Here is a 27,882-nt window from a genome sequence, read left to right as displayed (position 1 = left end):
TTAATCAGTATTGTGTGTCAAGGTAAAGATAGCATCTTTTGTTTTAAATGACAGTCTTACATTATGGTGTTTATTTTTGTCAAAGAAATCCTGTCTGTACTGTAATGGGCCTATTTCCCATCAGTGCAGTGAAATCCAGTCTACACAAGAGACCTGGTGTTATAAAGTAAAATAAAACCGAATACAGAAAAATGCAGTTGTTCACGGTCTGTTGAGGTTTAGAAAACATTGCAGTTGTAAGTTGTCGGTATGAGTTTAATGAGACACACAATGTATGCAAACAATTACAAATAAAATGACCATTTCTTCATAAATTATTTTCTTATGTATATAACTCCGCCTCCCTCCACAGTAGAGCCACTGGTCACAATGTATTCAATCAAATTAGCTACCAAAGTGATTGTTTTTATTTATTTACAATACACATTTACATCATGCGACTCACTGACCAAATAAGAAAGGAAACATTAAAAAAATTAAAAAATCTCCCAAAAACATGGTTGTTATTATTATTCATGTCCTGTCACAATCACACACACTGTGAAAGGTTAAAAAAATATTCACATGAAAAGTATAAAAGATACATTTTCTTCAAAATGTATATTACAGGTATTTAATTTTATAAAACCTTCAGCACACTCTCATTAGTTCCTTCTTTCCTTTTGGGCTTATCTCTGGATAAAAACATGCAGGTTCTTACTTCGGTCACATTTGAGACTTTTTAACAGACTTTTGTCGATGTTTAACAAACTTACAAAACAGTTACAGGCCTCATTCTCATTCAGGTTAAGCTTCACAATTAAAAAAGCGACAAACAACTTTTTACTCTTTCCACATTTTGCCCGAGAAGATTTAACGTTACCATAAACCAAGTCACCAGAAACATGACAAGAGTCAGCTCTCCAGATCTGCCTGCTTTTAGTACAAATGAACAGTTTTTAATCAAAACAAACAGAAAAAAAGAACACATGTGGTTTTAAGGAGAACAGCAGATAGATCCTCAGCTCTGAGATCCATTGGTCATGTTAGGCCACATCATCTAAAAAGGAACATTTTATACATGAAGACACTACAGTGTAAACACCAGTACATCAATAGTGATTGTGTAGAAGGTCTATTAATATCCGTGAAAAAATATATCACATTCTTAAGGAAGCCGGGACGCCTTCTTTTTTTTTTTTTTAAATGAACGATAGCACCCCCTATCGCCCAAATCTCTTCACACAGTTCAGTTGAGAATTTCAATTGTTTATATTAAGGATTCACTGGTGCTACTGTGTTGTATAAGAAGACCTGGGGTGCACCTTTAATTTATTTTAAGGGTTGTAACCTCAGAGAAAAACGTTTTAATCAATCTGAAGTCTTTTTTCATTTGGAGATAGGAGGTCTTCACCGGACAGCAACAGTAAATGTGAAGGGTTTCATTCCAAAACACTATGTATATATATTTATATAAACTGTTATACGATTCCTATCACTCAAACATATTCAAATTCAATCTAAATGGTGTAAGTATATGATAGTTGATAATTCAAATAAAGTCTTATCACGTTTTTAGAAAAACATGTTATATTTTTAAAGACATTTTTATATAAAATCACTTTATCCTTTGTCTGGAACAAAACTCTTCAACACCCGTATGAGAACATCAAGATAAAAGACTAGAAGAGTAGAAACCGATGTGTTGATGGAGGGTCGTACGCATTTCAACAACCCCGTCCATTTTTCAAGACTTGTTTCAGGATTTCAAAGCCCCCCCAAACACTGAACCAGGTCAAAACCTCTGCAGAAAATAAACTCTTACTTTCTTTGCACGCTGTGACAACAAAAGTGGTCGGGACGCACGAGTCCGAGAGCACTGAGTTTCCAACATGGACATGAGGGTGAGACAATGGCTCCATTGACGCGGGGTTGACCACCCCCAGCCCCTACACCAGCTAACATAAAAAAAATGCTGTTGATTATTAACTGGGCGCTTAGTGTCCTCTCTCAGAGTGGAATTCTAGCCATGCATTGATTATCCAGACCCAGCACAGCAATGCTTCTTCCTCCTCAGAATCAGCTCCAGTGCAGAGTGCATTGCTTACTTTTACACAAACAACACAAAAAGGCAGGATTGCTTTTTGTTCCATAACTGGGAGCAAACCCAATGTTTACATACATACATGCACATTCTTCTCTTCTTGTTGAATTTAATCATCAATAGCTTGTAGTGCGTTTCTTTTGCACAGTAAAAGGCCACCAACATCAAAAGGCTCATTGTGATAACACAAGCCCGGGGGACACATGCAGCATCCTTCCCCGTAGTGCAGGATTCAAAATGCACAAAATATTCCCTAATTAGTTAAAAAATAATCCCTGATTCGCTGGCTCTAATTTAGTCATAAGTACACTTTGTTGTTCAAAAGAAAAACATAATTTCGGAGAATTTCCCAGACCTCGTATCTCATGGGTCGTACCACAAAGTAGCTGCAGCCAAGACACACACACACACACACACACACACACACACACACACACACACACACACACACACACACACACACACACACACACACACACACACACACACACACACACACACACACACACACACACACACACACACACACACACACACACACACACACACACACACACACACACACACACACACACACACACACACACACACACACACACACACACACACAAACACACACCAGTGTTGCACAATGCCTCTGTCTTCTCCATACAGGATGCCTTTCTTTCAGGGAGCATGCTTACTGGCCAGATGGGCTGCTGGCCACTCTCTGGCCAAAACAAAATGGCTTTGAGTGTGTTGAAGACCCCCATCAGGTCGGAGACAAAGTGACCAGAATACTAAACACCACTTTCAATACAACTGACTTTGTCAACGTGTACTATTCTCTCTTTTTAGCTGGGCTGAGTCATGACCTATAGCACCAGGGAGCTGAAGGAAGCACAGAAAAATGCTTCATACAGTATGTAGTAGAAACAACCACAGACATTAAATACAAAACAAAACAAAGTGTCAAATGTTTGATTCTGTGACAATCAGAGTCTTGTACCTTGTTGTGTTTTGACAAATGTGAACTCCTTTGCTTATCGAGTCCTGCGTTATACACAGAGGTGGAGGGAACTTCTTTTTTTTGGCACTTTACATTCACATGGAGAGGACAGATTGCTGAGAGGAAGACAGGAATACGAATGATGCCACAGACGCTAGATTAATGTCACAGCTGGGGCATTTGGTGACTCTCACCGGACGACATCGACCGGTTATGATTCAGGTGCATGATTCAGTCACACAGGCACCTAATGTTCCAAATATAAAACACCCAGCTCATTTGTGTCACACACATCTTCCCTTTCTCTCGCTCCTCGTTTCCCCTCAGTAGAACACAAGCTGTGATTCCCCTGGAGTTCGTCACATTTCTCCCTCTCCTCAGGTATGTCCACTCCACGTGTCCGCTAGTCCCAGATACTCTGGATTCTCTGCCGTTGAGGCCATAAACCCGTTGAGCTGCCTGGGCCCTCCTCCGTCTCTCTCCTGTGACTCCAGGTCGTCCCCTGCAGAAGCGACAGCGTTAGCTTTGGCCACGAGGTCCAGGTAGTACGGGTTGTCGAAGGCTGGAGACGTGGGGCCCCCGGGGACCAAATACCCCGGGTTTTCCACGCTGTGCCCGGAGTTCAGGCCGTTGGGGAGGCGCCGGTCCACTCTGGAGCCTTTACGGGGCAACGTGCTCGGCCGGTCGGGAATCCCCGGTCTTAGATCCTGAATCTGATGGTTGACGTACTCTAAACAGATACAGGAAGCAAGAAAATTCAAAACATGTTGGGATTTATTTATAAAACACATCATCACACATTACATTATGTTTCTCCCGCTTACCTGGCGGGGCTTGATTATGATTATATCCATGGTTCCATCGGGGCAGTGAGTAATGATAGGGTTGGGGGTGATGGAAGCCGTTGGGCCCGTCAGTCTCCAGGTCGCCCTGGCTCCCGTTGGAGTAGGTGGGGTCTTTGCAGTAGCGCCCGGGGCTTGCCGGGGGCAGCGAGGGGTCATCTAGGGGTCCGTCCAGGAACACATTGTCAGATTGGCCCCCGGCTGAGGGGCTGCGAGCCAGCGTCGGGTACTGAGGGACCCAGACCCCGTTGGAGGCGCTGGCTCCGAGAGGTAAGGTGGGGTACTGGCTGCGGCCCAGAGTGCTCACAGAGGAGTACATGCTGCGGGGGCCGCCGGTAATGGAGGGCTCCACGTCTATACCCGTATCTCTGCTCTGCTGGGGAGAGGAGAGAGGAAACACACACACAAGGTGAACTCAAGTTTCCTAAGTCTCCATGGATGTGTACATTCAAACATCGTCCCCCGTCACTGACCCTGTACGACTGGTGTCTGGACGGCCCGTTGGTTTGGGCCCCGTCTCCCTGCATCCTGGGGAAGTGGTTGGGCTGAGGCACCAGATACTCCTCAGCATCCAGCAGATCCCTCATGTTGTTCCCTTCCTCCTCCATGAGCATCCGGAAGAACTGGCTGTCCACAGGGCTGTTCATGCTCATGTGCTCTTCATTCTGCAGGACAGAAAGACATGGATGAAGTAAGAAGGGAGTTGTGTTACCAGTGGGCCTAACAGTGTCTTATTTAAAAAGTAGTACATATTAAATATACAACAGTAAAAATATGAAATAGGCCTTTTTATGTGTATATAATAATGTGAATGTGTTCCCATGCCGTGAAGCAAAGGATCCTACCTTTACCCAACTTTAATAAAATGCCCAAAGAAAACAAAAAGGTCCTTCAAAAAGAGATGAGGATTCTCACTGGACTATTATGACCTGTGGATGTGGTGAAATATGGTAGGTAATCTGCGGTGGAATTATTACTTGACAGATAACGGATATGTCAGATGTGTGCAGGATTAACATTACAGACATTTATTACAACTATTAGAGGTCCCAAGGTAATACTAGTCTCATGCATATAGCGGCTTAGTCTTTTATTTATCTCTATGGACCAAAATATACTTTATCTCATTCAAGGAAAAAACCATCCAAAGGCATTAGACAAATACCGTGCTACAATGCAACATTCACATCACACAATAACTTCTTGTCACAAAAGTAAAACATTTGTAGCATTAAGCACACATTCACATACCGGGATGACTACATAGCGAGAAGGATCTCTGGCCATGGCAGAGAAATCATTCACCAGATCTGTGAACCTCGGTCTGCTGTCCGGGTCAATCATCCAACCTGCCGTCCACACAGGAAAACACAGGTGTCAATCCATCATCTTCACCACTAACAAACAATATGCCCACAGATACTGAGGGGCGGCTCACATTGTTATATTTATAGTTTGTGTTAAAGTTATAGTTATTTGTGTGGCCAAAGTATCAACTATTAAATATGAACCATTATCAATAGATGTTTAACTACTAACATTTGACCATGATCATGTAGACGTCGATGGTGCAGATGAGAGGCTGGGGGAGCCGTTCTCCTCCCTCCAACACCTCAGGGATTTCTCTGGCTGGGATCATGTCGTACGGTTTAGCTCCAAACGTCATCAGCTCCCACACCGTCACGCCTAAAGAGGAAATGTACGATTACTTTTACTACTTAACAACAGATGCAACTAAGCCATACGTACATCTGTGTCAGTTTTAACACCAAATAAGGAACCACTTATTAGGAGGTGATTGATCAGCAAACATCAGCTGACATTCATTTATAAAATATGAACTAACAGCAGTCTGGAAACTCAATAATTGCGTATGCTACTATTTGGTTTTTTAAAACTATTATTATAAATATACTACTGCCTTTCTTAAGCTTTGCAATTAGTACTGCACACGCTATCACTCCAAAAATGAGGCTGCTGTTAAACATAAAAAAACAAAAACATTTCACTTTAGAGCTTATGCTACATGAGAACTAAGTGAAACAGCAAGCTCAGTGTTACGGCCCGTCCACACACAGGCATGAAAAAAATCTTGAAAAATCTTGATGCTGGGCGTGTCTGAAGCTTGGCGATTTTTTGCGACCAACGCGACCAACAAGCAATCACATGAATCTCCCGCCCCCGACATACAAAGCAATAGCAATGTTAAAACGAAGTAAACTGGATATAAAATCCCCAAACAGGCGAAAACCTACCAGTTTCACCCACTGTCTCTGCCACCTCCCTCCATGCCTGGTTCCTCCGGTTTGTATCCCGGTAAATGGTTCTGGTCGTAAAGAACCGGGTGATTTGCTACCGTAATTTCTCGTTTTGAATATGAGGAAATGAACCTCTGAGAGAGTCTGGCTCTCCCAGCTTGCAAGCGGTTTGATTGGCTAGCGCTTGTACTGGCGGGATTTGCATAAACAGGATTTGATTGGCTGATGCCAGCTTCGAAAGCATCGGGAGCATCAAAAGTTGAACATTGCTCAACTTTTGATGCTCACGATGCTTGCAAAGCCATGCTCCGCTCCCCACAATGCAGTTCGGCGAAGATTAAAAATATTCTACGTCACCCCATTCAAGTGAATGGGCGAAGCTTTGAAAGATTTTTTTCATGCCTGTATGTGGACGGGCCGTTAGTGTGTTATTTTGACCATGATGTCTTTAATGTGAATTCAAGCAACGCGTGATACTGACCATAGCTCCAGACGTCGCTCTGGTGAGTGAACTTCCTGTGCAGAATAGACTCCAGGGCCATCCATTTAATCGGCACCTACAGAAACAAATTAAGAACAGAAGTTAAAGATAATAAATGATTGATAACGACCCGGTGCAGAGGGTCCTACATTCTCAGCCCCGTCTTACCTTTCCTCCGTCAGCGTGATATTCAGTCTCATCGATGTCCAGCAGACGAGCGAGACCGAAATCGGTGATCTTCACGTGGTTCGGGTTTTTGACCAGAACATTTCGGGCGGCCAAATCTCTGTGGACCAGCCGGACTTCCTCCAGATAACTCATCCCCTACACACACACACACACACACACACACACACACACACACACACACATATCCATGTTTCCACAAATATACAAACTGATAGCACATCAAAAATTGAAAGAAAAAATAAGGCCATGAAGGAATAAATGAGACAGTCACAGTGCTGTTTACCTAAGGAAAAACACATTACACACATTTAATTCTATGCCATAATATGTGTGTGCACTTCCTGTTACATACCTTGGCGATCTGGACACACCAGTTGAGGAGGAACTGGGATCCGATGCGGTCCTTGTTCTCCCTGACGTAGTCGAGCAGGCAGCCGTACGGCATCAGCTGAGTGACCAGCTGCACCGTGGAGGTCAGACAGATCCCCAGCAGGCGACACACGTAGGGGCTCGCCACTCCTGCCATCACATAGGCCTCCTGAAGGAGACAGAGGACAGATGTTGAGGGGCTGAGAACTGTGTTTATGTTTGGTGTAACTGTGTGTATCCGGTTTGCACTCACGTCAAGGATCTCCTTATTGGCCTTAGGCGAGGTGTTCTCTCGTAACACCTTGATGGCCACTGGTATTTTCACATTTTCCCCTTCAGGTGCCCACACACCCTAAAAAAACAGAAACAAAATCATTTGAAAAACTCAGCGAAGATGTAACACATTAACGTTTTCTCAAGCCAAATGCTATCATTCTGCCTCTATGATGGCTCACATACCTTGTAAACGGTACCGAAGGCCCCGGCTCCGAGCACCCTGAGCTTTTTCAACTCTGTCTCTTTCAGAATACGCATCTGAGCCTGATTTGGCGACGCGCCGCTGGGTGTTAAAGGTTCCACCAGCTGAACACATGAAGGAAGCAGATGGCAGATTTCCTCATTACACACTACATCACCCAAAGGGAATCTAAGAGTCTCTTTTATGTTAACCAATTAACTTTCCGCTAATAAACTCCCACATGTTACAACAAAACAAAACAAGTATTAACACCTCTGCAAAACCTCTGTGTTTGCAACGTTGATGCACCCATGTTGATGCAGCAGACCGATACTGACTCAGATACCTGGATCAGGTATCGGTGACAATTGGGCTGATCTATGTCATTCCATTCATTGTTTATATTAAACATAATATACTGTGATTTGTTCTTTTATAAGTTTAGCCAATTTGCTGCTGCATTAGGAAAGGAATACAATCCAGGTATTATAATCCCAGTGAATTGTGTAGATATTTTACCAAGTTGCTGAAGTCCAATAAATGTATATTGATGTATTTACTTGTTGATTTTCGTTATTTTAAAAGATAGGAAAGCAATGTTGAAATCAAGGTTGATGTTTTCCGAAACAAAACGTATGAATTCAAATCTGTTATCTGATCTGTACTCAATATCAGCCATTACCCAGACCCCATCGGTTTCAGGACTTAAGGTTTTGATTGTTGCATCAATAATTGTAATTTCAAATTTCTCGGTGCCCACCTCGTGTTCTTGCAGGATCCTCCTCATTGTCTCTTTCCTCCTGAGCGTATTTTGTCTCTTCAGGTAGAAGACCAGCAGGGCCAGCAGGATGAAGAAGAGCACCACTCCACCCACTGCAGCCGCGATGGTTGTCCCCGGTCTGTGCAGAGAAAACCAGTGAGACACAGCTCCACGGAGAAAATCTACCATTTAAACATCTGACCAGTTGAAGCAGCTCACCCTGGCCTTTTATCCACGGGACAGCCTCTCTCATCCTTCACCGTGCAGCTGAAACACAGAAGTACTGGGTGTGAGATCATTCCCATTGTGTGTGCAGTGTGTGCAGTGTGTGAGTGTTTGTGAAGTGTGTGTACTCACGACAGCGTGCAGTTGGTGTTGCAGTACAGACAGTGTCCTGAAGCGTTGTTGTACTTCCACACAGTTTGCTGATCCTCCTTCTCACCGCTGGGACAATGATCCACACAGAACTCACCGTCCTGGAAGTTTCTGCACTCTGAACAATGCTCTGCACCCTGAACACGCAAAGAAAGACACATTTCATCATGTCTCTACTTTTGCACACATCTAGAGAGGGTTAATAAAGTTAATTTATTTAGATTAATTTAGGAAGTGTGGTGAAACAAATCTGCCAAGCAGGAATTGAACCCAGAAATAGTGGTTATATAATTTCTGACCGACTTTTAATTTTCATTGTATTGTAAAAGTTTTTGCTTTGTGATGTATTAAGAAATGCCTGGAAATCATACTTCTATGTATATATTCAATCAATCTCCACAGATAGCAGAACCAATTCAAAAGAGTATTTTAAAGAGCTGCAACTAATGCTTTTTTAAAGATTATGTAAGGCAAGGCAAGTTTATTTATATAGCACCTTTCAACACAAGGCAATTCAAAGTGCTTTACAAATATGAAAGAGATTAAGAAAATGGCATTTGAAAACAGTCATTAAAAAGCAAAGATAATAAAATAAACATTAAAAGAAAAAAATACATGGATAAAAGTTACAGTGCAGTTTAAGATGTGAATAGTTCAATTAAAAGCCGCGGTACAAAGAAAAGTCTTCAGCCTAGATTTAAAAGTAGCGAGAGTTGCAGCGGACCTGCAGGTTTCTGGGAGTTTGTTCCAGATATTTGGAGCATAATAATTGAACGCTGCTTCTCCATGTTTAGTTCTGACTCTGGGGACAGAAAGCTGACCCGTCCCTGAAGACCTGAGAGATCTGAATGGTTCATAATTTAGCAGGAGGCCAGAAATGTATTTTGGGCCTAAACCATTCAAAGCTTTATAAACCAGCAGCAGTATTTTGAAATCTATTCTTTGACACACAGGAAGCCAATGTAAAGACTTCAGAACAGGAGTGATGTGATCCACTTTCTTAGTGTCAGTGAGGACTCGAGCAGCGGTGTTCTGAATCAGCTGCAGCTTTCTAATAGATGTTTTAGTGAGACCTGTGAAGACACCATTACAGTAGTCCAGTCTACTGAAGATAAAAGCATGGACAAGTTTTTCCAGATCCTGCTGTGACAGTCTTTTAATCCTAGATATATTCTTTAGGTGATAGTAGGCTGATTTAGTAACTGTTTTAATGTGACTGTTGAAACTCAGGTCAGAGTCCAAGACTACACCTAGATTTCTGGCTTTATCTGTTGTTTTGAACATTGCAGACTGAAGCTCAGCGTTAACTTTGATACATTCTGCCTTGGCTCCAAAAACAATTACCTCAGTTGTATCTTTGTTTAATTGGAGAAAGTTCTGACACATCCAGTCATTGATTTGTTCAATGCACTTACTCAGTGTTTGAATTGGAGCATAGTCTCCTGGTGAAACGGTTACGTAGATTTGTATGTCATCCGCATAGCTATGGTAACTTCTTTTGTTGTTTTTCATTATCTGAGCCAGTGGTAGCATGTAGATGTTAAAGAGAAGAGGCCCCAAGATGGAGCCTTGAGGTACCCCGATTATGTAGGTAAAACATATTTTGTTTTACAAAACTAAAGTAGTAAAATCAAAAAGCCTAAAACAATAAATATGCATATTTGAATTTCCCAGAGCGTAACGGATTTTTTTTTTTTAATGCTTGTTGTGTCCAATTAAATGTTAAAATTAAAAATGGTAAAACTACAGATGAATTGTTCAGTCATTTCAGCACGACTTTTGATGACACACAAAAAAGTAACAGGAATTTCCAGCTGTGTGGTGTTGTTGTGTTGTTGTTGTTGCGTAGAGGTTTTTAAAATGTTCCTAAGACATAATGTTCTTGCAAGGATTAAAAACGTCTGGATACAATTTAAAGAGCAGCTGAACAGTGCGAAGGTCTTTTCCAGAATCAACAACTATTATAAGCACAACAAGTTTGATTTACTTTATCGTCAGTCATTATTATGGTTGAGTATATGGTGCTTTTTGCAGATTTTATCTTGATAAATAACGACTATAGGCTGCATGATCATCTTACCGAGCCACGGCAGGAGGCGGAGCCATTGAGAGGTCGACACTCTGAGTGACAAGCAACACACAGAGACTCAGCTGCGTATTCGCGGATGGACCTGCAACACAAGCACACAGGGATTTAACGTAAAGTCCAATAACATGACCTGGCATCTGTTAGGATCTTTTATCTAAAGCACCTGACACCATCATAAGGACAGACATTTTTAGAAACGGGGGCCCAGCGGACCAGATGACCTACACAGGATAACATGTCCTCTGCACTACAGAGGGCTGGAAAGCAATGTTTATTATTGTAAACAACTTTGAGTGGAATAGTATTGTGATCATATGAAATATATTTTGTAAAAGGAATGTTTGACACTCGCTTTCTTGCTGGGAGTTAATTGAGCCATTCTCTCCTCATCAGTGCAGTAAATATGAAGCTATGGCCAACACTAGTTAGAAATAGTTTGGCACATAAACCCTCAAAGCCTCATCATTACACTTAGTTTTTTGGAATAATGTAACACACGGTTGGTTTCAACATTTGCCACATCATGATAAAAATAAATATAAATAATATGATATTGATGTTAACAATATTGATCAGCCCAAATATTAGACCCACAACACAGACACATTTAGTTTGAAGTGAAAACAAGACTCCTGTTTCATCACATCGGTACAATTACACAAACATCGTTAAAGTGATTTTAAAAAACATTATTATTTGGGCATTTGAACAAGTTAAGCATGTACGCATCATCATCAACTGAAGGCCAACTGATTACAAAATAACCTTAAAAGGTATTTAAATGTGCAACACATTTACTAATGTACATCATGCCAAAGAATCTGCTCTGTTATTGTTCAAAGAAACTGAGTCTCCCGGTGTTATCAAACATATTTGCTTTGTCATAGATCTATTGTTGCTTAAGGGCACAACTTAAGTTAAAAGCTTTCCAATTGATCTGAATGAGACTACTTTGTTATTTGGCACTGGCTGCCATTCCACTTAACCCCACATAAATCATAAATTCAGTGAAAACATTATTAGTCGCTTTTCTTTCCTGGACAACTTGTTTGTGTTTTATGACACACAGTCCTCTGTATTAAAAGGAACATTATCACTTGGCTTTTATTGATTTTGTGCAGCCACACCCACGCACACACAAACTCTCTTACCCCTGGTAGATGTCACACTGATCCACGCACTCAGTGCCACGTTTGAAATCCGTGCAGGACACACACTGGTTCGGCCCCGGGCCCCAGCAGCCCCCCTTGCACAGCTGGTGACACACACGCCCCTCTTCCTCTAAAGACACACAAAGAGCAAACAGAGCATGATGCACACCGTACTTTCTGATGGCCCTTCCCCTCAGTTCACTGCAACGACATACGTGCTTAAAATGCAATTGATAAAATCGTGTTTGTTTTGCAGCTGCTTGCAATTGTTACAATAAATGTAATTGAATCTTGTATCTGATGAAAGATAATAAACTTGGTTTAAGTGACGTACACGATAAAGTAAGTGGACAAAGTGCAACCAACAGTGACCTAAATTAGGGTTATAAATAAGTTCTGTTATGATACAGTATCATGTTGATCCCTTGGACAACAAAATTATTTATAACATGAGTCTGCCACAATACAATGTCATATTGATTCAATTCAGGAGACACTAGCCCATTTAACACAATAATTACATTTATATTAACTAAAAAACAAAATATTATTTGAGAATTTGTTTACTCTACTCTGTACAGGTGTGCCTGCACAGAACAAGTCACATGGACTAAATTGGATCGAGTCAACATTTTTAATGGACTTTAGCACTGCATCAGTGTGTTCCCCCACCACAGAGCTGGGCGTCTTGGTTCAGGCTGACGATGCGGTGCGGCCCCTGGGTGGGGTGCAGCAGCGTGCTCCAAGGCAGGGAACTGGTATAGCACAGCTGGGAGTTGTTGTGCAACAGAACTAAACCTCCGCTGACGCTGCGTAGTGAACGCAACCCAACAGAGCGGATGTGCAGATTCTGGATGGCGAGTGAAAACACCCCCCTGAACAGAGAGAAGTTGTGAGTGACATTAGAAACAGCTGTGGAGTCAACGTTCTTAAGTCTGTCCCTTTATACTGAAAGTCACTAACTATTCTGTATCACATTATTATGTAATAACTTACTATTGACTATGACTAAAAAACCTAGTCTCAACATACCTCATTTCGATTTTCCGTCTATAATTTGGTTAAAGTGTAATTGAACATTTCAAGAACCTGTTGTATAATCAGGTTTAACACCCTTTAACAGTCTGCTTATCTGCAAGATTAAGATAAACTCTAACCTGAAATTCTTGTATTTGTGAGAAAGTGTGAGAAAACACAAATGAAGGAAAAACCGCAAAGTTAGACAATTAAGTTACAAAAAAGTAACAGCAATACTGTTTTTAATTACCCAGACAGCGTATCATATTGTTAAACTTTCTTGTAAACCCCATGTCAGACAAGTAGATCTCACATGACCTCAATTAAGCCCACTAGACTAACAGTGTTCCTTAGACTTTACAGTAATCCTGGCAGCTGTGTGCTGCAGCTGTGCAGGTTAATAATTAGCCTTTATTAGACTGAAAGGGAACAAACTGCCTGAACTGAGACAAAATCAGAGCATAAACACAGCATGAGGTGATGCAACACACAGAAAGAAATGGATACTCTACATTAACTTATATGCATTTTTACTCTTGTTTGAACCCTTTGAACCCTATTAGTTTGCTTTTTTTGCATTTAATAATTATTTCTATCATCTCTATATTTGTCTCATTGGCGCTTAATACCAGATTATCTGAATTATTCAATTATCATTTATTAATTTGCCCTTTTTTCATCAAGCTTAATTGTAAGGCTCAATTATAAGAGAAGACAACTATGTATAACAATCGTTTGTTCGTTTCCAGTTTGTTTGTTGATAACATATTTAAACGAAGACCTATAATAAAATACAATTTGAGGAAGTGTAAAAGTCTTACTTGTAGAGCATCCTGCCTCTGATCACCTTCAGGTTCTCGAACACATGGAGGTCAGTCCACTCTTCTGGCCAGGCATCAACGTACAAATAACCTGCCAAGCACAAACCGACAATATATAAAACATACTCAAACAGAGGAGACACGGTATGCTCTGAATACATATCAGACTTGCATGTGGTGCTATTTGGAAAATCTGAATGCATTTGCAGGAAAAACCCATTCACAACAGTTATGAATGACACCGTTTTTTATATTGCATAACCTGATGTTCCTTTTCTTGGTATAACCTTAAAAAAGGATGCAACAAACATCTCCTCACTGTTCAGTACCTGTAATCTCCTCCAGAGACTTGAAGGCGCTGAGCTGCTCGAGGGACAGACCTGATGTGTTGCTCGCAGAGTCCCTGAACAATGACCGCATGAAGGTTAAATAACAATTTAACAGCACAACAAAAAGGAATATAACATTTGATTGTTTCAAGGAAATCGTCCTGTGAAATATTACATCACTGATCTGCAATCTCAGGCATGTGATTACAACTGTCACTTTTACTGTGAACTGTTGGCAGACACGTGATAATAATTAAGATTATGCACCTCAGCTTCACATTATACATTATCATTATATAGACTGTCTGATACAGAAAGTCTCTATTGACTTTGAATAAGACTTCATGATGTTAAAAGACCTCTTTGTTGGCATAAAGTACTGTAGAAATAAAACACATTCATATCTGGGTTTGAAGTACATTTGAGTAGATTCATCTGAAGGGTTTGGCTAGGGTGGCGACTTTCCTCTTGACTTGCACAAAGAACCTTCCACAAACTCAAATAGTCAAAGGGCTGAACAGAAGCGATAAGGCTTTGCAACAATATAAAGTCTGCTATTTGATGTTACTGAAGCTTATAACTATATTTTGTCTAATTTTGCATCTTTGCGAGCTAAATCCATGGGCTTGTATTTTATTCTGTGTCTCTTACCTTGCAAAGCTCTGAGGGAGGAAAGCCAGACTGCCAAATATCTTCTTGCACTTGTTGAACTGCTCCACATTAGTAGATGTTACCATGGTGACGCCGTGGTTGTCCATGACACCGAGGTTGTCCATACCCAGACCATAACACACTGAAATACAAACCATGACAACGGGTATCAAACAGTTTATCTAATATCCAGGAATTAAACAAAAGATGTCCGATATAACAGGGAAATAATGATCAACAAACCTCCATGCTTTATCTGAATAAGAGCTTCATAAGTGATTGATTGCACTTAAAAGATATTGGCGTTAAACATGTCTACCAACGAAGAGTCCCAACTTAGGTCAAAACGTATGCAACAGAACTTCTTTAACGATTAATTGAGAACAAAAAGCAGGATTATTAAAAGGGTCCTATTATCCTTTTTGTGGTTTTCTCTTTACTGTAGTGTGTTATATAGGTTTGTATGCATGTAAATGGTCTGTAAAGGCTAAATGACCTCTAGAGGGAGTTTCTCTCCCACACCCCCCCCCCCCCCCCTCGCCTGCCTAAAACACCTCAAATTAGACTCCTTTGTTCACTTCCATAACATAGTGACATCACTTCGTAACACTCGCGTTTTTATTGGCTATTAGTGATGGGAATTATGGCTCTCTGAAGGGAGCCGGATTTTAAGGCTCCGTTCCTTTGCGAGAGCCGTTCAAAAGAGCCGGGTTTTTTTTTCAAGGGGGCGGGGTTAATAGGTTTATCTGCTAAATATACCTTTTATAATTCAATCAAATGTAGCCCTTTTTTGACTAATGATTTATATGTGTACACATATATCACTTAAATTATTCAATACATGCTTTGTACTAAAGTATTCAAAAGTAAAAATTACACTTTTAATATAAATGATTTGCTGTGGCCAAATGTTTTCATTGCATTTACAGACCCTTGTAACTCTCTGATTGTAGAAGCACGCTAAAAAAAAGCAGATAGCAACACCTATACAAACTGACAACAAATCTTTGCTGAGCCTAAAAATAATAATAAATAAATAACATAGTGAAAATAAATATATTGCAATGCTCAAAACAGCAGCATCCAACAGTCTCTAATCCTTGGATATTACATGTCACTGCCTGCATGCACGGAGCACCCGTAGCGCGGAGATTATCATATTATTCTGTCTTGTATCACTTAACAAAAAAAACATTTTTCTTTGGGCGCGACACAATCACAACAGAGCTTGATAATAAAGTTCTAAATGTTCCGAACCACGAGACAAATTGCAGTAACAACAACAAGTTGCTGCAGAAACAGGTCGGTTCACTTTCAACTACAGTCTGCATGTGATGCAGCAGAGCATCCCTGCAAATCACAATAACCTGCACTGAAGCACCATGACATTCACAAGGACAATGCAAGTTACTCAACAACATTACACATGAACGTTATGTAACATGTGAGCCACAAAGTGAGAAGTAGTTTTTCCTGTGTTGGAAACATGGAAAGCTACTTTTTAAACCTTTAGCATCACAGTTTCTGCAGATTTTTGCACAGCACATTAATGCTGCAAATCTCGTGCTTTACCAAATCAATGGAGGTGTTAAAGGATTCAGATTTACTCATGTGCAAATCTACCTACAAGCACTAAATGACTCTCACCTTTGGGACAGTCTCCTTCACACTTTTCACATTTCTGCAGCTCGTTTCCCTCAGGGTTGGCGACGATAACTTCCTGGTTGGTTTTGGGACAAACCAAAGTGCAAGCTACTTCCATAGCCAGGTAGTTATCTGCAGACAATAAGACAAAGTGATCAAAGGGGCGTCTTTGTAGCAAAAAGAAAATGATTTTGAAGTGAGAAAATTGTAGCCTTTAGCGTCAAAGTATTAAGAATAGAATTGTTAGAATGCTAGGTTTGTATTTCTGTATTTGTGAGAATCTTGTGAAGGAACCTGAATAAATTCTATTTTCTCCTCAAAACAAGATCACCAGGTAAACAAGTCAAACTGCACAGTGGCTAAAGCTGAGCGGAAGCTTCTCTGGATAAACGCAGTTCATTTAAAATCGTTTCTCACAGGGGCACGTCTTCACACATGTTGCTCCAAAGTTAAACTTCTTGTTTGGGTTGGGTTTGGTCTGGAAGGTGACAGGGTCGTAGATGGTGGGCGGAGGACAGTTCTCCTTACACACACCGCTGTCGTTGAAGTGACGGCAAGCCTGGAGCGAAGAGGAACGAGGAAATGATGATGACAGAAATTGCAGTAACCACAACAATGATCTGATAAATACATGTGTTGTGATGGAGAGTGTGTGTTTACTCACCAGACAGTCTGAGTCTTTGGGCCCTGTGCACCCGGCCGCACACTGTGTGTGACAGCAGTCATGGGGATTGGGACCTTTACAGCGCTGACAGCCAAACGCACAGTTTATCTGTGTCACTTTAAACGGAGACGACAAAATCAATTTTCTGCACCTGCTCAGGACTTTTTCCAGCAACAATTATTTAATGTCACTGCCTTGCTCTGCACATTATTTTATTACTCACAGGTCTGGCAGTCCTGTGCCGTTTCTCCCCAGCAGCTTTTCCTACAAACAGAGGCACAACTGGGACCTGAGCCATAAGGAGCACAACAACAACAACAACAAATCAGAGCGAGCACAATTGAACAATTTAACAAAATAAAAACAGGAAAAACGTGTCTACGTGCTCGGCCTGCAGCTAGCCGCCAGTATACTGAATCAGAACTGCTACGCGGATGTTCAAATAGAAAAGAGTAAAATAGAATAGCTAACATTTTATTTTATTTTTAAAGAATCAAAACACGTATAAGGGGGTAAAGCTGTGTGGTTTTGGCTCATCAACGTTGTAGCAATAAAAGCAATACAACTAACAATAAAAACTAAAGAAATGCAAAAAAATACAATCAACAATACAATATTAATATAAATAAGTTGCATATAGTGCATACAAATAAATACGTAAGGCGTTTTGTGTATGCATTGCAGTAATTCATATACTGTTGCTTGCCTGGGTGTGTTTTGTGTGTGTGTGTGTGTGTGTGTGTGTGTGTGTGTGTGTGTGTGTGTGTGTGTGTGTGTGTGTGTGTGTGTGTGTGTGTGTGTGTGTGTGTGTGTGTGTGTGTGTGTGTGTGTGTGTGTGTGTGTGTGTGTGTGTGTGTGTGTGTGTGTGTGATTAACAGAGAGACTGGTTTGTGCATACTTCATACAGACAATGACAACACTAACACTGATGTTTAACATATTTCAATCAGTCGGTCAGCTGCTCACAATTGGGGGCCCGTCCCTGCAGTCGGTGCCGATCGGCGTATGTGTTTGGCTTATCCAACATGTCCCTCCAAACAATGTTTTCGGGGTCAGGGTAGCACAGCTGGGGGTTCCCCCAAATATACACAGCTCCCAACAGGATCTCTGCAGGACAGACAATACACTCATTAACACACTGTTAGAGTAGAAGACAGATGCTTCATGAAAAGAAGGCACACAACTCGTCTGCGCTACAAATCAAGCAATGAACAGGAGCCCAAAACATGTCTTATCCCATTAAAGCTGAAGATATTGATCAAATAAACAAGTCCAGGAAACTTGAATACACACTCTGATCTCTACTTTCTTATGATCTGACCTGTGAGGCTACGTAGCCGCAGCGTCCTGAGCCCCAATCCGCCCACAGTGTTATCGAGCACAGCCAGAGTGTAGTTGGAGTTGTACAGCTGGCTGCCTCGGATGATGCGAAGGTTGTCCAAAGGCAACACACTCACTGACAAATGGGCTACAAGTACATAACCCTGAACCTCCACGATCCCCTGCAGAGAGAAGAAGAAACACAAGGATGAGTGTCATGTGGCAACAAAAAATGTGGAAAAATCATAGCTAACTCACCAATGCAGTTAAATACTTTCCTTAAGTCTACTCGCACAATTAAAAATAAACAAAAATAATATAACGTGAAAGAAGATGCAGAAAAGACCCATTGGGCTTATTTCAGCCCAACATAAATATTATAAACCATTCACAATGTGATAGATAACGGACTATACAGAAAATAATTTGACGAAAAAATTACAAACTATTGGATCAAGACATAATAATCAACAAACGATGTCTTATTTTTGTATAACTAATGGGTCTATTTGTGTCATTTAATGCCGTCATTATTACAGACAGAAACCCCCACACTCTTAAGGAGAGGTCTACATGCGAATATGCCTATTATGGACTCAAATACAGCCAAAAACCGACTCTCCGTATTTACCTCGAGGAAGGAGAGGTCCGGGTTTCCATGAAGGTGAGTGATCTCCAGGTTGCCGTGGACGACCTTGCAGTCGGTGTAGAGCAGCTTCAGGGTCTCGTAGTGATTTTCCAGGCTGGAGGGCAGGTCCAGCTTCATGTCTGTACCCAGGCATACTGCAACATAGACAACACATTTAACACAAAATAATGAATAAAATAATCATCCTGCACCTAAAACACTGTGAAAACCTATATTCATGCTGTTGTTATTAAAAATGATTTGTACAGCATATTCAAGATAAAATAATGTTTAAACACACCAAAGGAACAAACATCTAACTCTAATCAACTGTAAACGTTTCTATACACTGGGGTTGGGTGATTTAATGACTATATCAGCTTAATTCAATTTGCTGGGTACGTAGATGTTTGTTTTTCTTAGGGGAGATTTCTGTCATTTTATTTTTCGTAAAAATAAAAAGGTTCATCTCAAAATACTGATTGACCAAAAATCTCAGTAACTCAAAAGTGAAAGTGAAAGTTTTTGTTTAATATATAATTATATTTTAGACTAAAATATTCATTAATTCAAATCAGAATGAAACAAATAGTTTTTTTTGCAGCTATAAAATAGATTTCGGCAGCTCTCACTTTGCTGTGATACATAAGATAGAAAGTGACCCTGCTGACTCTAAACTTCAAGTGTAACCTTGGAAAGTAGCAATTTATAGACAAAATCTTTAAATGCACATTCATAATAACAGCCAGAGGACCATGTTGAATCTCTGAATAATGACTATTAGAACTCCACATATGTTGACTATGTATCTATACGTGGCCTTGAATGGGTTCTCTGAAACACAAACCACATGCACGCCTCAGTCCTGTCTCTTAGTGTGTGTGATATAGTTTCCACTTTCAGCACAGAGCACAGATTCCCCGCAGTGGGTCACACAGATAGACTGTATAATTCAGGGTCATACAATTCACAGGGGCCCGCCCTCACACACACACACACACACACACACACACACACACACACACACACACACACACACACACACACACACACACACACACACACACACACACACACACACACACACACACACACACACACACACACACACACACACACACACACACACACACACACACACACACACACACACCACACACACACACACACACATAGCTGCCATGCTTTTAGCAGGCATTCACACAGTGGACAGACCCTCCTCTGCTGAGGTTATAAATGACTTCCTCTGGCTCCCCTCCAACAGTCTTTCAATAGTCAACCCACTTTCCCAATTCCAGCCCCCTCCCCCCTTGTGCTATCTCCGTCCCCCTTGGATGGATGGACATCACCGGAGGAGCGGGAAGTTCAGGCACGTGTGAGGAGTTTGATTTTAATGATACACTGGGGTTCAACAGAGTTCAGAAGATATGTGTTCAAGACATGCTGGTATCACGTCTGCCACTTATTTAAGAAGTAAAAGGTGACAAAGTGTCAATAGGCTCCACATTAAAATCTGATAACTACTGCGGCAAAAGGGTCTAAGATTAATTGAGCAACCGGCGGCCTAAAATACATACCCAGCGGTTGCAGATTGGGTCAAATATCAAATCAAATGACTAATCACTGTCTCCTTCAGTGGTGTCATCATGGAAAATAGTTTTTCGCCAAGAGGGGAGACTAGCTTTAATTCTCCAGCGTTTAAATCATTGTTAACAAGACAGAATATCCAAACAGAAACAAAATCTGACTCCACACACACACACGCACACGCACACGCACACGCACACGCACACGCACACACACACACACACACACTCAGCACTGGGGATTAGGTAAATGTACCGTAACAGAAAGTACAACGGGGCAGATTTTCCATTTCTAAAATGTGTTTAAAGCCAGTTCTCAGCTTCCTCTCCGTTTATTCTCCTCGTTGTTTGCTCTCCAAAAGTCTCTCAGCAACGGCTGTGTGTGTGTGTGTGTGTGTGTGTGTGTGTGTGTGTGTGTGTGTGTGTGTGTGTGTGTGTATGTGTGTGTGTATGTGTGTGTGTGTGTGTGTGTGTGTGTGTGTGTGTGTGTGTGTGTGTGTGTGTGTGTGTGTGTGTGTGTGTGTGTGTGTGTGTGTGTGTGTGTGTGTGTGTGTGTGTGTGTGTGTGTGTGTGTGTGTGTGTGTGTGTGTGTGTGTGTGTGTGTGTGTGTGTGTGTGTGTGTGTGTGCATTAGTGGCCTTGTGAGGAGCTGCCCACCCCTTCATCCCTGTGGCCTAAAATTATCCCTCTTTTATCACTAACTGTGCTGCTCACTGTCATGACACTATCACTGCCTTACTCTTTCAAAATCACTCGCAACTTATTTGCATTACCTTCTTTAAAAGCCATTCATCTTAAAACTTCCCCCCTCTCTTCCCCCATTCATTTCTTTCTCTCAGTTTCACAGAGTGTACGTGTCGTTGCCCAACTCTCTTTGGATTCTGGAAAGTGTCATTTCACAGGAATGTGTCTTAGCATATCTAAAAGATGACACACATAGTTGTATTCCCCCAGTGAGTTGGGGGGAGCACGTTGTAGTTCAGTTCAGATCTCTGAGTCCGGCTCACACACACACACACACACACACACACACACACACACACACACACACACACACACACACACACACACACACACACACACACACACACACACACACACACACACACACACACACACACACACACACACACACACACAACTAGTGACTGCCACTGACATTCAAAGTTAAATGAGTTAGAGCTGGCTTCTGCTCAGCGTACCGCGGACACCTGGCTCTGGAAACGTCCTCTGGTCAGGTGTTTCTGTGGTTAACAAGACAAAGAACGAGAGAGAATTTCTACTTTGATGCCTTTCTTCTTTTACATTTGAATCCTTTAATTGATTACAGTTGTGACTGTCTGTCTTCAGTAAAGCTTCTGATTATCAAGCTTCTAACAATTTACATTTTTTTAAATTATTTCCAATTAGTCTTCAATTACAACAATACAGCATTCATGCAGAAGCAGGTTTTATGCATTACAAGAACTTCAAACAAAGACAATTATTTGTATTACCGGTATATGCTGTCCAGCAGAAAATGTGTTTTTTTGGTTTTCCAAACTACACTTGAGGACGGGACGACACAGAGGTTTGTCGTCATAAAGAGCTCGGGAGACGCTTTATGTTCATATATATTGGGGTAACTAATATTGTGGTTATTTTGGTGCATAAACAGAGTGCAATACCTTCAAGGAGAGGTTCACTGTTTAGATGTTTTTTTTCTACATTATTGCAGAAATGGCTTATTTTGGTATCTTCTAAGAAGTAACTGTGACTTGACCTAGCTTTCTTCAAGAGATGAGACAGCGACTTTAATCTGTGTCCTGCAACACGGTGCTGAGGGGACTGTCTGCAGACTGAAAGCCAGCTTGAAGCCACACCTGTTCGTGGCGTAGTGCCAGTTAGCACAGGGAGTGTACGTGCGTGCGTGTGTGTGTTTACCAGTGTGTGTACGCTGGTAATAGAAACACGGTAGCAGCGATGCTTCTGCAGGAGTGAGACTGCACCATGGAGGAGCAGCAGTGTGACACAACAGAAGAATCAACCTCTCTGATGGATAAGATTCCTCCAAATCTCAACACAAAACAGAACAGGCTGATCCACCAGGACTTTCTCCGTCACTTTGTTATGATCCTGCAGATTTAACATGTCCGTCCTGGTTCTAGCACAATGCTATTCCTAGCGCTTCTTGCATAAACTTCACATTTCTTCTCCCTGAGCCAAAGCCCTGAACACATTCTTTTCTTCACTCTACGGCCAAGGAAGAGAAAACAGGTATTGCTCAACAGACAAGCAGAACAGGATCCGCACTGTATCGGAGCCCCATTGAACTGCTCTCTCAATCAGCCTGTCACGCGTAGACTCAAACACCACAAACACTATTGCATCACAATGTGTCCCGCACTGTTTTACACCTTTACTACAGCTTTAAAGCATCTGCATTTAAATTCAGTGCATTTCAAAGGGAAGAAAACATCTTCTGATGCTAATCACTAGGGATGTAACGATACCAAAAACTCACGGTAGCCTACGATAATATCGCGATAACAAGTCCACGGTACGGTATTTACGAGAAAAAAAAAAAGAAAAGTTCTTTATTAAATAATAAATCTGATTTCTTCAGCATTTTTGTAGGATAGTAATATTTTAAAGTGTCAAAAACAAAGTGACAGTAACAGACTGGAACAAGAGCAACCAGTGTTTCTTTACCTACTAGTACTACCGAACAAAGTAGGCATTTTCTTTGTGCCACTGCATCTCACAAATAGGAGGACATTTAATAATCAGACCCTGCAATAAAATAAATCAAGTTTCACTTTAGTTTTTCAAGTAACTCAACTAAAACTCACTAACTCACTCATTCAGCTTCATCAGACAGGTTTTTTTTTAGGAATATGAGCATGTCCACATTTCCAAGTAGACGCTGGGATGTTTGGCCGTTTACAATACCCCTGCTGTGGAAAAGACTCTCTCGCTTGGTACTGATGTTGCTGGGACAGCAGTGGTCGCGTTAACCGAATATCTTTTTTAACAATGACGGAAAAACTGAAAGCAGTCTGTCATCTTGACAGATTAGAACAAATTCGGAATAGCGCCAATGTTTCCCCGCAGCGAGGCTCTGGTTTTTGCCGTGTTATGCATGCCCTCCAAAAGGAAATTATATAGTTTCCAAACCGTACTTTGACGTACAGATCATTGAAATGTCTTGAGGTGCATGCATATCTCGGTGGTCATGCATAACACGGCATAACACCGTTATGCCTGAATAATCAGATGTATATCTATGCACCACATTGGCAAGTAAAACTTTATTCTGTCATTTTCAAATTGCAGTCTTAAACATTTTCTAAGCAAAGATTTGACTGTATGATTTTTTTGGAGGGTAATTTCAGAAAACCATATTTTATTTCATGAGAAATGTTAAGTTTTTTAGAAACCAAAAACAAGGCCCTATTTGTAATGGCTTTGTACCAAAAGACCCCTTCAATGGACAATTTGAACACAAGATAAGTTGTATTAAGTATTGGATTATTATTATAAATAATATATATGAATCATCATTATTATCAGAAAATGCTTTCAGCCTCTTAAACATGGACATTTCCTGCTTTTATATTATGTATTATCTTTATGGATTCGGACTGAAAACGGAAGCCATTTAAAGACAACCCTATGGATTTTAAGAAACTTCAATGGATATTTTAATCAATTATTTTGACTTTATATTGACCATATGATACAGATTGAGAAAATAGCCCTGTTTATAACTCAAAAACCCTTGAGAAACATAGAAAAAGGAGTTGAAAGTCTCTGCTCTGGTCCACTGCCCAGCGGAGTGAGTTAGATCACTGACACAGAGACTGAGGGTCACGGCCGGCTGGTCTGACCTGCTACTGAGGGCCAGAAGGACTTAATCACTTCACTGAGTTTCACTCTGTTGGAGCACTGGAGTGTGACGAGGACATGAACTCTGTGGATGGATACTGGGGCCAGCGAACACACACAAAACACGCAGACACAAACACAATGTTCGCCCTCAGGAACAGGCTGTGGCAATAAAATAATTAATTAAAACGACTGGAAGACAAAACACCAAACACGAGTCCTGACCTTTGAAATGGTATACTAGTTGGACACGGGGCATGTGTGTGCTCGGTGTGTGTGTGTGTGTGTGTGTGTGTGTGTGTGTGTGTGTGTGTGTGTGTGTGTGTGTGTGTGTGTGTGTGTGTGTGTCTGTGTGTGTGTGTGTGTGTGTGTGTGTGTGTGTGTGTGTGTGTGTGTGTGTGTGTGTGTGTGTGTGTGTGTGTGTGTGTGTGTGTGTGTGTGTGTGTGTGTGTGTGTGTGTGTGTGTGTGTGTGTGTAAAAACAATACTTGATGACTGAAAGTAAGACTAGTGCGTGAAGCGTTGTGGCCGGTACAGAGCGATCACAGCTGAACTGATGCTTCAGAAATCGACACGGTGCAGCAGAGTGCACCAACCTGTTCGCACAAACAATGCCGTTGTATTTGGAAATCACTTCAAATGAGACTATTGGCTTTGTTTGAGTGTTAAGTTGTGGTGGGGGTAGCAGCAAATGAAAGACAATGAAGCGCCACTACAATATTATTTGTACTCAGAAAGAGGACCAAAACTAAAACCTGGTGCGTTTTTCTTTTATCATGCACTGGCCTATTTCCTCATGGGGCATGTTGATAAAAGCTGACCAGTATGTCAATAAAAACCACAGAAAGGATTTTCAGCGTTATTGATGTCAATATGTTTGCCAATAGCTTGTGATGTATTAAATGCTTTTAAAATCATCTGAGCCGGCGTATTGATGTGTGTCTCCACTTAAAATAAATGCCTATCAATATGGAGGACTGTGCAACCACTAGTGCTGTAAATAAACATTATTTGAATGGTTGAGTTAACGGTTTTGTCTATAAAACTTAACATATAAAGCATGCTGCATTGCAAGAGAAGGAAACGCAGCAAAGCATTACATTCCTGAGGCTGAAATCATGAAATGTTTGGCATTTGGCTTAAAAATTAGTTGTAACGCTCAAACCATTAACAAAAATGTTTCTGTACATGGACTACTCACTTACTGGACCCTGGTTTGAAGCTCTCAATGATGATCTAATGTTAAAATTACTAACTGCAAAGATATTGTAAATCAGACAAAAACCCTTAATGCAAATACTTTCATAAAAGCTCTCTTGTTAACCATTGTAACATTTATACATCCAATAAAATCTGTAAATAAATGTAGGAACATCTTGTATATGCACTTGCACTTTCAGTTAGCTCTTGTTTTACTGGCATGCACTCAGGCTCAGAGTGTGACAAGTGGCGCTCTATCAGACAATGTCCTCTTTAGAGCCAGAAGTGAATAATTGACATCGTCATGATCCTTGGCAAACAATGCCCTGTCTGTTATTGTTGTTGGTTTGTTTTTGTTTACGCGCTGAGCAAAACAGCATAACGTTCGCCTGCACGCACAGCCCCCAGCTGCAGAGCAGGTTCTCATATTTCTGTTTTACTGCTTTACTACTACACTATTTATTTGTGCAACAAACTTTGCAACATGGAGGTTTGAGTTCAAACAGTGCATCTGGCTGCAGGGCTACTTTGTGACAGCTGCAGTGGTGTAAAGTAACTAAGTAGATTTACTCCAGTACTGTACTTCAGTACCATTTTTAGGTGCTTGTACTTTATCTGAGTATTTCAATTTGTTACTGCTTTGTACTTCAAAGTAATGATTTCATAATCATCACGTTAATAAGACTGTAGTTACACCAGGAGTAAATTCACAAGCTACCCTGCAGTACACAATGTCATTTAAATTAGCTGCACCTTTTGATAACACTTTAATGCATCAATATTTATAATCTAAACATGAAATACATATTTCTGAAATTGGCCAATTTGCAAAATGAGGACTTTCTTTTGGAGTAACTTAATTTTTAAACTTTGACTTGTAACAGAGTATTCCTACACTCTGGTAGTTATACTGTTACTTAAGTACAATATCTGAGTACTTCTCCCATCTCTGCTACTGCTATTTGCAACATGGGAGTTGAAGTCCAAATAGTGAGTCTGGCTGCTTTGTGACAGGTGGGTTTTTCTCCTAATCAGCGCTACAGAAGTCAGCGCTACAGAAGTCCCATGAGCCTCGAGGACGAGGGCTCGCGCAGGAATGTCGTCCCAGCCAGAAATATCACCCTGTGTGGATCGAGCCGAACCTCCAACATTTACTCAAGTACAACCAACATACTCCACTTTGTATATTACATTTATAAAGAGTGTCTATGTTGCTTACAGTGGAGCAGAGGTGGGAGAAGTACTCATATATTTAAGTAACAGTAGAAGTACCAGTGTATGAATACTCTGTTACAACTTACAAGTAAAAGTCCTGCATTCAAAATGTTACTCAAGTGAAAGTACAACAGTATTAGCATCAAGATAAACTTAAAAGTACCTAAAGTAAAAGTACTCATTATTCAAATTGGCCAATTTCAGAGTAATATAGTAAATGTTTTGATTATAGATATTGATTCAAGTGTTATGAAAGCTGGTAAAGATGCAGCACTTTAGGGTCTAGGGTCGCTTGGGTTTTCCAGGTGTAAATAAAGTCTTATTTAAGTGTTGATTATATTTCACATAGTTACTAAAGGTATTGAATAAATGTAGTGCTGGAGTAAAAGTACATGATTTACCTCTGAATTGTAGTGGAGTACATAGCAGCAAAAAATGACTCAAGTAAAGTTAGTATCTCAAAATTGGACTATACAGTTCATTCACACCAATGAGTATAACAAACATACTCCACTGTTATACTCCCTTTAGAAAGAGTGTCTTTAATGCTTACAGTGGAGCTATTTAAGGCCAGAAAAGCTCTGGAAGTCACCCACCTTCTCTACCCAGAGCTCCCGTCGCTGCGAGCAGCACGGCCCCGACGAACAGCAAACTTCTCGCCGCCTCCATCTGCTGCGACCCGGCGCGGCGGCGCCTCTAGTCCATACTCCAAACTTCAGATGGTTCTACTGTTCCCAGCGAGGAAAGGCCGTATTCCGACTTCTTCACGTATCCAGGGTTTGTTTTTCCTTTTCTTGGCACCTTTTACAGTTGTTGTTCGTTTTCCAATCTCAGTGACTTCCTCCCTGGAATTCCGTGCCTGTTGGTAGTAAAGCGTGACAGCCGCGCGCAGGAGCAGAG

At 41.0% G+C, this 27,882-nt stretch overlaps 1 protein-coding gene across 5 annotated transcripts; it reads right to left on the bottom strand.

Moving 5' to 3' along the window:
• Window positions 1–234: 234 nt before the first annotated feature.
• On the bottom strand, window positions 235–27,882 carry erbb2 (erb-b2 receptor tyrosine kinase 2). Of its 5 annotated transcripts, none has more exons than XM_079659071.1 (28): window positions 27,579–27,882; window positions 21,904–21,945; window positions 19,120–19,271; window positions 18,490–18,670; window positions 18,135–18,275; window positions 17,392–17,457; window positions 17,169–17,284; window positions 16,922–17,063; window positions 16,508–16,636; window positions 14,861–15,002; window positions 14,210–14,283; window positions 13,881–13,971; window positions 12,715–12,917; window positions 12,043–12,172; window positions 10,883–10,973; window positions 8,785–8,939; window positions 8,647–8,694; window positions 8,428–8,566; window positions 7,670–7,792; window positions 7,464–7,562; window positions 7,194–7,379; window positions 6,821–6,976; window positions 6,653–6,728; window positions 5,453–5,599; window positions 5,165–5,262; window positions 4,387–4,578; window positions 3,896–4,289; window positions 235–3,801 (listed from the first exon to the last, which is right to left on the bottom strand). In XM_079659071.1, exons 1-28 carry the CDS (start codon window positions 27,649–27,651, stop codon window positions 3,449–3,451), a joined length of 3,939 nt encoding a protein of 1,312 aa, XP_079515197.1. In that variant the 5' UTR covers window positions 27,652–27,882; the 3' UTR covers window positions 235–3,448. The 5 variants fall into 5 exon arrangements, with proteins under 5 accessions (XP_079515197.1, XP_079515198.1, XP_079515201.1 ...); XM_079659072.1 differs by having other exon boundaries at window positions 3,896–4,286; window positions 27,579–27,881; XM_079659075.1 differs by having other exon boundaries at window positions 21,861–21,945; window positions 27,579–27,611.

Source organism: Notothenia rossii, assembly GCF_949606895.1.
Source record: "Notothenia rossii genome assembly, chromosome: 11".
NCBI lineage: Eukaryota > Metazoa > Chordata > Actinopteri > Perciformes > Nototheniidae > Notothenia > Notothenia rossii.
The sequence above is the reverse complement of the archived record's forward strand: the minus strand, read 5'-3'. Positions and strand labels throughout refer to the sequence as shown.